The sequence below is a fragment of the Thermobia domestica genome, chromosome 2, assembly GCF_964235325.1.
Source record: "Thermobia domestica chromosome 2, izTheDome1.hap1.1, whole genome shotgun sequence".
Lineage (NCBI taxonomy): Eukaryota > Metazoa > Arthropoda > Insecta > Zygentoma > Lepismatidae > Thermobia > Thermobia domestica.
The window spans coordinates 83533353-83549663 of NC_137455.1; the positions used below are offsets into that span (position 1 = coordinate 83533353).

The 16311-nt window shown below is 38.4% G+C and overlaps 1 protein-coding gene across 5 annotated transcripts in view; it reads right to left on the reverse strand.

The window, feature by feature from the left end:
- Positions 1-16311, reverse strand: part of Hasp (Hig-anchoring scaffold protein) — an 819228-nt gene that overhangs the window by 166901 nt on the left and 636016 nt on the right. For all 5 annotated transcript variants that reach the window (XM_081743356.1, XM_081743348.1, XM_081743332.1 and 2 more), the window contains one exon: positions 15879-16052. In XM_081743356.1, the coding sequence (XP_081599482.1) occupies positions 15879-16052 (174 nt within the window). The remainder of the gene's footprint in view (positions 1-15878; positions 16053-16311) is intronic.

The window sequence follows — 16311 nt, forward strand, 5'->3', positions numbered from 1 at the left end:
ATGTTTGTGTTAATGTAACCGCGTGTGAATAAAATGTGATAGTGTTTTTAAGTTATTGTTTCATTGTTACTACTGAAGAATGGCGAATGACTTGTTAGATGTCGTCCCTTCACGGGTTGTGCGAGTTTTCCAGAGTTTTAAGTGGTAAGTACAAAGTGCAAAATGAAACATTTTATTCGATTAGTAAACGAATTATAGCCTATTATAACTTTTACATATTTTAGTATCTATTTTTTTCCCAAAGTTTGTGATTACTTGTTTATTTTATTTTGTCATTTTACCTGCCATTTTTGGGTGTTTATTTTGCAATTTTGAAAGCCATTTTTGGGCTTTTATTTCACCATTAACTCCAGACTTTACTAATGACATCATACCACGTGACCTAAAATTTGAATTTCCCTTGTGTTCGGGGTCTAAAGTCACGTTATCTCTATCAGCCAATCAGAATCGAGAAAAGTTTGCTGAATCTGCTGCATACAGTGGGGTCAATACTATTACTGTATTTAAAATATAGTTAGTGAACCGTTTCAATAACTTATTATGATTCAAATTAACGTATAATAACAGATTTATTCAATATACCTTTTGTTCTTTTTTAAAAAATAACTTTTTTTTTTATTTTGGAGAATTTGACTGTAGTTTAAACTCTAACTTGATAGCTCGGGAAGAAATGATCTTCACATAATATTGCATACACGTACTAAAGGACCTCGCACTTTTCTTATGGAAGGTGGCTTTCGGCTAATGTTGTTGAAACTTCGCTGGTTGATGGTTCTTAACATGTGGATCAAAAGTCTCAATGGGCACAAAGACCGAAATCCACTCCTTCCCCCCCAAAAACCCGCCTCCAAGTAGCTGGGGGGGGGGATTGAACTGATTTCAGCATGTAAAACAATTTGTTGTTTTAATCAACTCAACAAGGACCCCAAACAACCACATGTTAGACTATAAAACTACCCCACTTGACACCGCCCTTTGCCCTCCACATGTCCCCCCCCCCGCGAATTACCTTACGGATGTTCCATATTACTGTAGTTTATAGTTGCGCGTATGTGTTGAAATACCTACAGTTTTGGTCTCACCGATGATATAATAGGTTTCACGTATCGCTGATTACGCATCTGAGGTGAGAGTTCTTGATTTCAAGATGGAGGATCAATATGGCGGATCAAAAACACGAAACTCCTGAATGTAGCCACAAATAGCTGTTTACTAGGGTATTTTGGGTCGTTGGTTACGAATCTGAGGTCAAAATTCTTGAATTCAAGATTGCAGATCCAATATGGTGGATAAAAGCGTCGAAGCCATAAATCGTAGTAGACTAGAGTGTTTTTAGATCGCTGTTTAATTATGCAACATTCCTTGATACTTCAGCCACCATGTAGAATTATTCTGCACCCTTGCCCTTTACCAAAACCCACCACAGATATCATAATGCTGAACGGTGTTAATATAATTAATCAATTATCTGTTCATTATTTTCATCATTTCGGTTTGCAGCATCTAATGTGGTACTTAGCAATGAGTCATCGGGATATCTAATATTCTGTAAATGTCGTGCATGGCCTAAATACCACAAGACACTTGCAACGTGCGCACATGTACCTAATGTACGAGCACCGCTTTGACATGTACAGTAGTAACCTTGAATAACATTTTGATCATAATCCTGGTCATCATCATCATTGGCTATATTCACAAATGTTCGAACTTTCGGGTATTGCGACAGTCATACTCTCTTCATAAACAACGCCATCTTTTAAAACCTACTCTTATAGTAGCACCAGATGGTTTTATTCTATCTATTTTTGGGCCATATTTTGCTGACTCGCACAATAATAATGATGAAATACTTCGCGAAGAATTTCAAAAAGATGCAGGTGCTTTAGTAAACTGGTTCCAAAATGGTGACATTGTGTTAGTAGACAGAGGATACCGCGATGCAATTCCTTTACTGGTATATTTAGGAATTGATCATAGAATGCCCGCACTCCTACTACCACGTGAATGACAACTATCAACAAAAGATGCGAATACTTCTCGACTAGTTACTATAAGTCGATGAATGATCGAGGCAAGAAACGGGCATCTAAGATATGTTTTTAAGTTTCTAGCACAAACGTTGAATCTGCAATATGCAAAGAAACTGAATAGTTTCTATCGCATAGCTGGAGCTATTTGGAACAGATACCATCCCGTTATTTTCATGTAAGATGCAACCATTGAATTAGCTAGAGAAATGAGAAATAGGTCAATCATGCCGAACGTTGTTAAAGCAAGAGTGGAGGTAGATAATCTTATTAGAAGGAACGATCAATGTGTACCGCTGAATGATCAAGGCCTAATTGATTTCTCTGTACTTAACTTAAACTACTTACGAGATTTGACTGTAGGCACATATCAAGTAGATCTCTCATCCTCTTACGTCCAAGATAAACTAATACGAGATAACGATGAGCAATTCCAGCTTGACGAAAACGTAACTGAACCGGAATTCCTGCGCATACGTCTCTACTCAAGGTTCCGCAATGCAACTAAGCATCAAGTATTCATAGCATATGTAGCCAATGATGAAGATGACCAGGATTATGATCAAAATGTTATTCAAGGTTACTACTGTACATGTCAAAGCGGTGCTCGTACATTAGGTACATGTGCGCACGTTGCAAGTGTCTTGTGGTATTTAGGCCATGCACGACATTTACAGAATATTAGATATCCCGATGACTCATTGCTAAGTACCACATTAGATGCTGCAAACCAAAATGATGAAAATGATGAACAGATAATTGATGAATTATATTAACACCGTTCAGCATTAAGATATCTGTGGTGGGTTTTGGTAAAGGGCAAGGGTGCAGAATAATTCTACATGGTGGCTGAAGTATCAAGGAATGTTGCATAATTAAACAGCGATCTAAAAACACTCTAGTCTACTACGATTTATGGCTTCGACGCTTTTATCCACCATATTGGATCTGCAATCTTGAATTCAAGAATTTTGACCTCAGATTCGTAACCAACGACCCAAAATACCCTAGTAAACAGCTATTTGTGGCTACATTCAGAAGTTTCGTGTTTTTGATCCGCCATATTGATCCTCCATCTTGAATTCTAGAACTCTCACCCTTGATGCGTAATCAGCGATACGTGAAACCCATTATATCGTCGGTGAGACCAAAACTGTAGGTATTTCAACACATGAGCTCAACTATAAACTACAGTAATATGGAACATCCATAAGGTAATTCGCGGGGGGGGGATATGTGGAGGGCAAAGGGCGGTGTCAAGTGGGGTAGTTTTATAGTCTAACATGTGGTTGTTTGGGGTCCTTGTTGAGTTGATTAAAACAACAAATTGTTTTACACGCTGAAATCAGTTCAATCCCTCCCAGCTACTTGGAGGCGGTTTTTGGGAGGGAAGGAGTGGATTTCGGTCTTTGTGCCCATTGAGACTTTTGATCCACATGTTAAGAGCTATCAACCAGAGAAGTTTCAACAACATTAGCCGAAAGCCACTTTCCATAAGAAAAGTGCGAGGTCCTTTGTCAAGATCCACTCCCATATTAAGTTTAATCCAGTTCGAAGTTCAGTTGAAGTCGTAAATATATACACACACTGTACTCCTGTAATTGATTATTAAAAAGTCGAACAAAGGAAAAAAATTGAACAAAAATTAGGAATGCGATAGAAGATATGGCTGATGGTACGTGGGGATGAGAGTAAAATTATTATTGAGTGAAGGCCAATTCTTACGTCAAAAACAAGAGTCGGGGACCATAGAATAAGGACATTGCTAACATAGGGCAAGCGACCTGCCAGCACCGGTAGAATATTTAACCTTTTCCTTATTTGTATTGGGATAGGCTTTCATTCCTAGTGATGGAGTGGCTCACACGGCGACTCAGTGGTTTAGCCGGTAGCCATAGCCAAGTGGTCTGAGACGTTCGGGTGCAGGTTACAAGGCGCAATCAATTGTGGGCTGAAGTCTCACTGAAGAGCATTTTTTCATTTTACAACAGCTTTCAAACGATGTGATACTTAACCCTTTTGTATTTGAAACTTTTGAATTGGATCCCGTCTGGGACCCTGGGGCAATTTTTTTTACCTCAAAAAGTGTGTCCTTGAAAATGGTGAGATACAGATGGTGATCAGAAAAATGGAAACACCTGTAGTTGGCAACACGTCAGATGTATGGGTTGGCAGTGGTGTCGTGGCGTCCGCAGCGCCGGACCGCTGGTGATGGTGTGTTAGGTCGGTCTCCATACTACGTCAGGCGGAGTGGAACAGCAGTGTCCAGTGGCTGCAGCAGACGGAGGTAGTGTAAAATGGGAGACCTCTCCGATTTTCAAAGAGGGCAAATTGTTGGTGCGCGGTTATGTGAAGTGAGTGTGACGGCAGTGGCTACTGTGTTAGGTGTGTTGCGTGGGACAGTGTCGAATGTGATGACGGCCTTCACAACACAGGGGAAAATCACATCGGGGAAGCGGAACAGTGGGCGGAAGAAAATAATGAGTGACAGGTCACGCCGGGTATTAAAGCGCATTGTCACGCAGAACCGTCGTGCCACTGCAGAGCAATTGACGGAGGAACTCAGTCAGCACCTCCCCCACACTGTTTCGACAATCACAGTCCGCCGCGAATTACATGACATGCACTTACTGGGGTCATGTTGCACGGGCCAAACCGCTCATCAGGGACCATAACGCTTTCGCACGCCGCAAATGGTGCCGTGACCATGCAACTTGGACCGTTAAGGACTGGAAACATGTGATATGGTCGGATGACTCATCCTTCAACCTATTCCCAACCACGGGCCGTGTTTATGTGTGGAGAACGCCCAAAGAAGCTTATGATCTGCAGTGTCTCCGCCCAACTGTGAAACATGGCGGCGGCTCGGTGATGCTGTGGGCCGCAATATCATGGTTTTCATTGGGTCCTGTGGTCACACTTAGCGGTCGAATCACTGCCAACGATTATGTCGCAATTTTAGGAGACCACTTGCATCCTATGGTCCGGATGTTGTTCCCGGACAATGACGCCATCTTCCAGGATGATAATGCACCCATTCACACAGCTGGCGTTGTTGCAACGTGGTTTGAGGAACATCGGGATGAAGTTCAACACCTCCCCTGGCCCCACAATCCCCGATCTCAACATAATTGAACATCTGTGGTCCGTCTTGGAAACACGACTCCGGCGACGATTTCCACCTCCGTTCTCTCTCACAGAATTGGCCGATGCCCTGCACGAGGAATGGTGTAAAATTCCACTTGCTACCATTCACGACCTCTATGCCTCCATCCCACGTCGCATCAAGGCTGTTCTGAAGGCGAAAGATGGCCCGACACCATATTAATCTGGTAAGTTGCAATTTCGTTCAGGTGTTTCCATTTTTCTAATCACCATCTGTATGTATTCGCCGAGTTTCCCATTTACCCAACCGTTTCCAAACAAATGACCCGGTTCAAACTGTTCTGCCAGCTTTGTAGCTTTTACATTACAAAATATTTGTAACTCAGGATATCCCGCTCGGTGGCACGTATAATTTGGGATTCGTCTAGTTGTAACATATGAAATGCAAACACAATTTTCTCGTTCGGATCTCAGCGGAGCCACTTCGTGACCCTCCCTTGTAAGTATTCATCAATATCTAGTCACACACTCTACTCTTTCCCCGTCTACTTCTATATTTGATACAGGCTACTTTATTCCAAATGCCATTGTTTCTATTTTGTAACGCTTACTTTTGTCCCATAATTTTCGCTGCTTCCCCTTAAATTTCTCTTGAACTAAATTTCAGAAAACTCTCCAATGAAACTCTCAAGTGAACATAGATTCTATTTTGTGTACTTATTCCTGCGAGATTATTTCAATATTGTCTTCCCATCTGCAGCTAGGTCTTCCTAATGTTTATTATTATTATTATTATTATTATTATTATTATTATTATTATTATTATTATTATTATTATTATTATTATTATTATTATTAGATTTCCAATTACGATTTTGAAAGCGTTCCTATTTTCTCCCAATTTGGCTACATGTCCATCCAACCTGAGCCTCCTAGACTTAATGACCCTAATAGTGTTACGTAAACTGTATAAATTATTAAGTTCTTCTTTATAAAGTATCCACCATTCTTCATTCCTGTCCATCTCGAGGCCGAATATTCGCCTCAGTATTTTATTTTCGAATACTTTCAGTCCCCTTTCTTCCCTCAAAATAAGCGCGCAGCCTACAGCATAATAGGAATAATTATAATTTCATGTATTAATTCTGTCAAATTTTTCGACAGAATTGAGGAATACAAAAGAAGAGTTTCAACTTAATAGTTTGCGGCGTCAAAAGAGTTTGCAGTAAAATGTACACAATTTTAAAATGTAGTCTTTATTACGGATGCACATTTTCTTAAAATGAACAAGCCATATAAGGTAGAATGATATTTTAATTACTTAGTGTAATACATAATTACATTGATAAACTACTTACTAATCACTGTACATTAATATTCTAAATTTTCATTGTATATAATCATGTTATGTATCTAGATACATATTAGAACACGTCGTTAAGTAAAATGGATAGGAAATTACAATATGTTTACGTAAGACACTTTATATTTATCACTAATAAAGAAACTGTTAGATCTGCTAGAAAATGTTAGCATATGCGTTTAGAACTTAATGATTACATCACACGAACGAGAAACCTTCTGCAGATTTTCGTGTACCATAGTTAAAAACTTTTGTGCTGAATTGCATTCCTGGTTGCGGCTGTATTTACTCATAATTAGAGAGCGCAGAGCTCTTTAAGACCTCTCTTCCTCTCTCTCATTCTCGTGTTTTTCATCCTTGTTTTAATAGAATTCCTGCAGCTAGGTATCCCAGTGAAAATGCATAAGCAAATAAAAAAAATAATAAATAACTGAGTATGAACGAGTAAAAGCAAAAAGAGTTAGAAAAGAATTTGGGTCCTCTTTTCTTCTTTAGAGAATTAAAATAATTTTGTTTATACGTACAGGCATTTCGGGAAAGAAACCGACAAAATTTTGCACATACGTGCTCGACATCAAAACGAGAGAAAGTCCATGTGTTTATAGAGATTTTTCATACACAGAGAATGAACTTCAAATTACATAATTTGCATGAATGTAGTAAATTACAGTCGAAAGAATGAGTAAGGGACAAGCGGATGATTTAATTAATATGTATTAAATGCTTCTTCTGAACCGCGAGGATAAAGGCACGAAATTTGGAATATTGTGCCTTTCAGTAATTTCTCATTACCATTTTATAAAGTATTTTTTCAGTTTAACGTCCCACGATTCTCAAAGCGACAAGTATCAAAGTGAAAACGGTCTGAGATAGGAAGAATTTTTTTTTGGAGGGGGGTTCCAAGGTTAATTCGTTTGTATAGTCTATGTTTAAAGACAACTGTATTATTTTTCAGTATGGGAAGACGAATAAACTTGAAATTATATTGAAATTTTCTAGACATGGTATCTTGATTAAGAAATGTCACACTGAGAATCAAACCAATGAATGTTCGACTCGAGTACTGAACATCATTAATCCAGTATAAAATTCCGCATTAGTGGTGTAGAGCTCATATTTTGACTGCTTCCAGGTCACCAGATTACCAGGTCTGCCCGGGTCACCGGGTGAGACTGGTTCTGAGAAGCTGCAAAAGACCCAGATGATCCGGAAACAAGTCGTTACCCAAGTGACGCGTTCCATCACTCTTGTACGTCGTTTATATCTTGGAGACTGTTGCTTTTATATATCTAACAAAATTGCAGTCTTGTCCAATTAACTGTGGATCTACAATTTGTACACTGAGAAAAATCCGTTATCCGGACAGCGGTATATTGTACACATACACGGAATCATATGTTTACTATGGAAATCTGTACAAAGCATACGTTGTCCATATGCTAATATGTATTGCATTTTTCTCGCTTTGATGTTACATCATGCCGCTAACAGTTTTCCTTATATTACATACGTATATGTATGTTACATATGTCAGCTATATGTTATATACTTCCATCTGTATGTGAGATCCTGACTGCCTATATACAGCTCTATCTTTCGTACGGAAAGTACGTTTGTTCGGAAGATTTACACGAAAAGTATTACACGTATAAAAAAGAAATATACGTTTTCAGTTATACATTTGCAGCAGGATTTAAGTCCAAAAACTACAGGATTTATGCATGTAACGTAAGTTTTTACGTATGCCACTTGCGTTTCTTTTTTCAGTGTACTCATTGAAAGTCGAGCAAAACTTCTATTTTCCCCCACTGGCATCTGGCCTATTGCACACAGTAATTCGTACTACTTCACCTCGTGTATGACTCACAACCGCCTAATAACACACTAACAAAGTATGGAATGGGAATCCAATATTGAAACCGGAAATGTTAGATCTGCTACTTCCGGGATAAAAACGGAGAGGGAATTATTCATGGACCACCGATTTCTCTGTATCTAGCAAAAGTCTATCACAAACCCATATATCAGGAAACACGTCTTTCCGACTCAGTGTTGATATAATTTATGTTCTGACCTACATTTCATGAATACATTCTTCAAATTTTACCACGTATTTTTGAAACTCTCTGTATGTATTAATGTAGAGCGAAAAAGATAGATAGATAGAGAGAAAGAGAGAGAGAGAGAACGCGAATATAATAAGCCTATTCAGCCACCTGATGCTGCTGATGTTCTAACTTCTTCTTCATCATTTTTCATTTCTTTTTTCCAGCGTTTTCCGTCGAACTACGTGCATTGAAATCCAAGGAAGAGCCTCCATTTTAATCCCTTTATACTGCAGTGAAAGCGGTGGAGATTAGTGCCGTACGCAGAACTAGAAGCTATGCTCCAAAAGAAGAAATTCAAGTATAGGAAGAAAAAAAATGCATTTAGATAGAACGTTAGGGCTTTTCAAAGAGAACGATAATGACGCCACCACAAACTTAGTTGGAAATTTTACATTTAATATATATGTATGTGTGTGTGTGTTATGGGCGAACATTAAGTGAAGATATTAGTTTGTGTTTCCAAATGAATAGAAAGAATCAATGAATTATAACTCTCAGATCCAAAAGAACTGAAGCCGGAAGCAATAGAGAAATAAACTATTTACTGATTTTAGGAGTATTCATAAAATACACGTTAAATTATATGGACTATTCGATCCATACACACTAGACTCACGACAAGGGGCAGATTGAGAAAGTTGTAGTGTAAAATACAGTACTAATGAGGGTATAAAACGAAAGTATTCATGAAAAAGAGTGAGAAAATTTAAAAACAAATCGAATAAATATTCATCAAGCTTAAATATATATTGTACAAAATTGAAACTCCGAAATTATTGTAATGTATGAATGTTTAAAGATTGTACTTTACCAAGTCTTGTAAATAATTTAAGAGTGGCTTGAGTACAAAACACAACTGCATGAATTGAATGGATGAAGTTGTTTCCAAAAAGCCAATTTGAATTATTCTGACAAGCCCGAAGCTTACTTTATCCTACCAAATTTATACGTGAAATTTTCAAATAAGAAAATATGAAAGGCATGCGGACAGCATTCCTACGTTTCATATAAAAAGGATCCTCTAGATTCAGTCAACCACACTTCAGTCTTAGTAACTTCCTTCCAATTTGTTTACACTTACGCAAGTCGTAGAAAGGTGGAGCTCTCGAGGTTGACTTCAAACTAGCAGAGAACCACAATGAAAGTGGTTCTTTCATATTACTTTTCTGATTGTTTTAGGTTTCTTGCCTTGTATCTCCCGCACAGTTTTTCATATTCGTTAACGGTGAAAACAATTAATGAAATTAAACCTTCTTTGTCACTCAAGTATAAATTTTAAATTCTTCCCGTTCTACTTTGTGACTATCTTTTGCAATATCCTGAGAGAGACTAGTTTAAGATTTAGGTAGATCGAGAACTGACAGTCAGGGCTTCGATTCTCAGTTTAAACTCTAGTATTTAATAATCTTCCCAGAATAACAATATATAAAGAAAAGAGAGATAGAGAGTCTTAAAAGGTTTCACTGATACAATATGTTTCCTTGGTAAACACGAGCTTCATTTCATGTCACGATTAAACGGAGGATTCCATATAGGAAGATGTTAAAATTGAATCTATATACAGTATAAAGAGACATCCAGTGATATACAAAAGCATCTAATCTAAATAATTAGTAAAACCATTTCTAAAGAAACTGAAAAACTAAATTTTGTTTCAATGGTGTTACATGGATTTAACATTTTATGTTAGCAGTAGATCACAGTTATCAGCTGTCTTAGGGTATGTACATAAGCAGGAAAGTTATGTTCAAGGGCAAATATTTTAAAATTAACTAGCCCTATTTTCGAGTGTATTATGTAAGCCAATTTATTATATTTAGTTACCGACTAAATACAAATTAATCAGATTAACTGATTCTCCTAATACTACAATAGCTACGATGCTAACGCCCCCATTAGCACTTTACTAACTAATCAACTTGAGTTGCTGTCTTACGGTTAGTGAACTGAGTGTAGGGAGCTTCTACCTTTGACTAGTAAGATCCGAGTTATACGGCGAATGACAATTGATCTTCTGCAGTCGTTTAACTGGATAATGTTTGACCTGGATCTTGCACCAACCATTTTTTTTTATGTCTGTTTACAGCTCAAGATATTCCAGTTCGGTAAGCATTTTGATATTGATGAACAAACAATTGTAAATGGCTACCTTACACTGGTTCCACTTCCAGGCGGCTGACTGTTACGACATTGTAACACAAAAGTTTATCCCACAGTATGCCAAGTTTTTGAATTCGGGTGGTGAATATAATCTTATGACTTGAAATTTTGCTTACTCGACTGTTAGTAATACTGATCGGATAAATTTTTCTCACTTTGTAATGTAGTTCTTGCTTTGGTAGTATTTCTTTCCGCTGGTCTATGTTCAGCATGTGCACCTTTGGTGCATGCAGTCCAGGGTTGACAAGTAGTGTCATCTGTGCTGTATCTGTGGTAATAAATGTTTCAAATCACTGTATGTCTTCTTTGTGTTTACCGCCCCAGAAAACTTACTTTCCAGATGTGGCTCGTAAATTTTGGAATCGGAATTTCTAAAGCTCTTACGTTTGGTGAGTAGTTAGAATATGCTGTCAAATCTGCACATTGTAAGGAAAATCAGGAGAATGAAACTAAGACCTACCCATGTTTCATTTCTAATAACACTTTCTTAACAGACATAAATTAAATACAACCAGAGTAAAAGGTTATTTCCATCATCTAAATGTTATATTTCTGTAATTAATTGTCCTATATCCAATGGGAAGAAAACTCATAAAATGAACATTCTTCTTGGATAAAGTTACTATTATTTTTACACAGGCATCCGACTACAGGCAAAGGCTTAATTGTCAAGATATATATATTTTTTCAAGATTATCAATTTGGATTATTTCAAGTTGGTCTTAACTTATTTGGATCACTAGTTGACAGTAGCAAACTTTATGACTTGAAATTTTGCTTACTTGACTGTTAGTAATACTGATCGGATGAATTTTTCTCACTTTGTAATGTAGTTCTTGCTTCGGTAGTATTCCTTTCCGCTGGTCTATGTTCAGCATGTGCACCTTTGGTACATGCAGTCCAGTGATCGATTCCCGGTGGGAGAGCATTGAATACATTACTATGGTAGGGATTCCACCTTAAACTGTAGGCCTACGTATCATACACCTTTGGTATTACAAGGGATGCTAACTTCAACTAAATAAACAAACAAACGGCTCCAAGATGACGTGTGCAATTTGTAAAGTATAAAAAGCTGTTACAAATAAAAATACTTCGCATTAGAGAAGAAAGTTAGCTTTTAAAAAGTTTAAACATTGTCTTGTGATGTACCGGAATACCTCGATACTTGTTGGCAATATTGAGCCTTATGGAAACGTATATCAAATCATCTTTGCATAACAGCAATCGATTTTGTCCTCGAGAACTTCATTAAACAAAACACCTTTACGTTTCCGTCGCGATCCTGATTTTTTTGCTACAGAAACGCATATGCGAATCATCAGCGGAATATATCACTTCTACACACACATGTATAGTTGTATTTTCCACTCAGTATAGCACGTTATTTACTTACAATTCAGCCGGGTCATTGGTAAACTTGTAACACAGATTTGTTTGAGGCGTAATAGTGCTGTGGGGTCTACCTATACTGTAAGGGTTGATCTTGGATGTGATGGTCTGTGCACCTTACAACTTCATGATTGTCGGATTGAAGTCCCGGACATGGCCATGTTAATAGTAGACCCGTCTTTCATAGCCTTGGTGTTGTATAAGAACACAAAACACAACACTAAAAAAATCTTTACAAAATCAAGACCATCGATTGCGTCTCGCACAGTATAAACAACTGTTCATCCTGTAGTTCAATCATAATGACTTGGTCGCTGGCTCAGTTGGAACTATAGCTAAATACGTATATTGTAACAAACTGCCATATAGTCAAATGAGGAAGGCAATAGCTAGTGTGTGACGCAATCGATGGCGTGTAGGCTAGGCGAATGAAATGTTGTGACGCAACGCTGCCGTATGGCAAAGGAGTGTAGCTACATAGACGCAGTACAGCGTGAGATGGTACGTAGGAGACAGACAGACAAATCTCGTTCTCTGTTTCTCGTATATATACAGATGGTGATCAGAAAAATGGAAACACCTGTAATTGGCAACACGTCAGATGTATGGGTTGGCAGTGGTGTCGTGGCACCCGCAGCGCCGGACCGCTGGTGGTGGTGTGTTACGTCGGTCTCCATACTACGTCAGGCGCAGTGGAACAGCAGTGACCAGTGGCTGTAGCAGACAGAGGTAGTGTAAAATGGGAGACCTCTCAGAGTTTCAAAGAGGGCAAATTGTTGGTGCGCGGTTATGTGGAGTGAGTGTGACGGCAGTGGCTACTGTGTTAGGTGTGTCGCGTGGGACAGTGTCGAAGGTAATGACGACCTACACAACACACGGGAAAACCACATCGGGGAAGCGGAACAGTGGGCGGAAGAAAACCATGAGTGACAGGTCACGCCGGGTATTAAAGCGCATTGTCACGCAGAACCGTCGTGCCACTGCGGAGCAAGTGACGGAGGAACTCAATCAGCACCTACCCAACCCTGTTTCGACAATCACAGTCCGCCGCGAATTACATGACATGAACTTACGGGGTCGTGTTGCACGGGCCAAACCGCTCATCAGGGACCATCACGCTTTCACACGCCGCAAATAGTGCCGCGACCATGCAACTTGGACCGTTGAGGACTAGAAACATGTGATATGGTCGGATGAGTCATCCTTTACCCTATTCCCAACCACGGGCCGTGTTTATGTGTGGAGTACGCCCAAAGCAGCTTATGATCTGCAGTGTCTCCGCCCAACTGTGAAACATAGCGGCAGCTCGGTGATGCTGTGGGCCGCCATATCATGGTTTCCATTGGGTCCTGTGGTCACACTTAGCAGACGAGTCACTGCCAACGATTATGTCGCAATTTTAGGAGACCACTTGCATCCTATGGTTCGGATGTTGTTCCCGGACAATGACGCCATCTTTCAGGATGATAATGCACCCATTCACACAGCTGGCATTGTTGCAACGTGGTTTGAGGAACATCGGGATGAAGTTCAACACCTCCCCTGGCCCCCCAATCCCCAGATATCAACATAATTGAACATCTGTGGTCCGTCTTGGAAACACGACTCCGGTGACTATTTCCACCTCCATCCTCTTTCACAGAACTTGCCGATGCCCTGCACGAGGAATGGTGTAAAATTCCACTTGCTACCATTCACGACCTCTATGCCTCCATCCCACGTCGCATCAAGGCTGTTCTGAAGGCGAAAGGTGGCCCGACACCATATCAATCTGGTAAGTTGCAATTTCGTTCAGGTGTTTCCATTTTTCTGATCACCATCTGTATATAAGACGTGGCAACAACAGAACCCTCTCATTTGCTAACAGCGTTTCAAGGGAACACAAAGCACCGCCTCCAAACCCATAAACTTTATCCCTTAGCATAGAAATGATTCATTCTGAATCAACTGTTCTAAGTCAATGTGAATATGGTGCTGTATCAATTTATAACTTCATATGATTTCAGCGTGCCATAACTGTTATTAAGCTATACCTCGCCACAATTACGAAACGAAAACATGGGTTAAGGTTAATTTAGCATAAAACGAATTATCCTATTCTTAAAAATAAGGATCACGCGAATAAAAAATAATCTAATAACTTGGAAACTAAATCATAAGACCACGATTTATTTTTATTTGCTACAGTATTACCCTCTTTTCAGAAACTAAGGATAATTGGCATTCAACTCTAAGAATCTTAATAGTTCACAAACTAAACAAATTATTGTTTCCTTGTCTATTTAAAGTCTTATTGATCCTTAAAAACTGACTAAGAGAACTCTTAAAAAAGTGACAAAAAATTTCATTTTGCTTGAAGATGATTTTCCAGACATTTAACATCTTACTGTTTTCAATCCATTGTTTGGTACAAAACAAATAAACAAAGCTTTTTTTCGTGTGTGAACTATAGTTCATATTAATTTCTCAAAAACTAACTTTAAAGAACTTTGTTTAACTGGAAGAGCAACATTTGGAAGGTTTTTGAAAATGTTGCCTTACGGTACTTTGTATACAACACATCAATAAAGAGAAACAAGCTGCTGGAGATCCATTTTCGTAAATGAAGGATCTCCTCATTCAAATGATGTACCAACGCTGAAACTTTGTCAAAAGGAAAACTTCTTCATATTTTTGTTGTTTTTAAACAAAAGTGTATTTTACTTCCTTACTGAGAAAGTCTGTTGCTAAAATATAAAATAAAAGTGCCATCGATAAATAAATCAATATACAATAGTTAAAAAATGAATATATTATTCTTGAATTGCTGATTCAATTTGTATTGAGGAAAAGATTCAATCTTCATCCCTTGAATTTAAATGAATTATTGAGAACATTTCATGCCACTCTAAATACATTGGAAAGAAAGGAAAGACGTCACGCTATTGGCGACTGGTGCTTCTTTACACTAATCCTAAGCTATTTTAGGCGTTTTATAAACAATGTTTAATGCCTCCCAACAATATCCATCCTTTAAGATGGAGACAGATGTACAATATGGACAATTTGGTGGAATGAGTAGAGGGAAATAAACCAGGATATCACGGAGGAAACCCAGGAATACTCAATGTTGTGCACCGCAAATTTAAGTGAAGTGAACGAACGAACCAAGGCATAAGCACTGTTATTAAGCTACAGTTGCCTCAAGACATACAAGAGATACCTCTCACTTTTGTCAGACCTTCGCACACAACAATTTTCTAAATAAGTATTTTCATCCATCAGTATTAGTAGTTGAGGTGATTGAGAAATTATATGAACTGTAGTTCATAAAACACTATTAATTCATTTTGAAATAACGGCAAACTAAACTCAAATGTATCGATACAATCAACACAACAGTTAATTCCTTAGAATTAAGAGCTCCTCCGTGGCTAAGCGGTTAGCGTACGCGCCTTTGGCGTGGGAGTCCCGGGTTCGATTCCCGGCGGGAGCTCATGTGGTTCGGATTCCACGTTAATCAGTAGGTCCACGTCTCATATAGCCTCGCTGCTGAAAGGGACGCTAAACTAAAATCAACTCAACTCAACTCCTTAGAATTAAGAAATCAAATAATTTTATTTCATAATGTATACCGTTATGAACAAGAACAATCATCATGATTTCTTGAAATTTCAAATATGAGCAAATAATAATAATAACATATTCTACAATAAAGAAATAAAAGATAAATGTACATACCTTTGCAGTAAGGCTCCTCGTCCGACCAAGTTTTGTGTGCTCCACATCTCCTCGTGGGCTTCCCCACCAACATGTAACCGTATTTACACTCATAGGACACAACAGAATTGTAGGAACAGGAAGTGAATATAGCTTTTCCGTTGGGAGGGTTTTGGGGTGTTGGACACTGTACAGCTGTAAAATAAAATAAAAAATAAAAGATGTTATCACTATAAAGACCATTCACAAAAAACAAACTTTTAGAGCTCTCTCGTGACTATATGGTTAGCGTACTCGCTTTCAATACAGGAAATCTGAGTTAGATTTTCGGTGGGAGCACATGTGGTTTAAATTTCGGATCCACATTAAGTTGTAAGCTCAAGTTTCATATAGTCTCGATGCTGAAATTTACTCTAAATTCCAATTCAACCAATCAATGAAGAAATAAAAACTG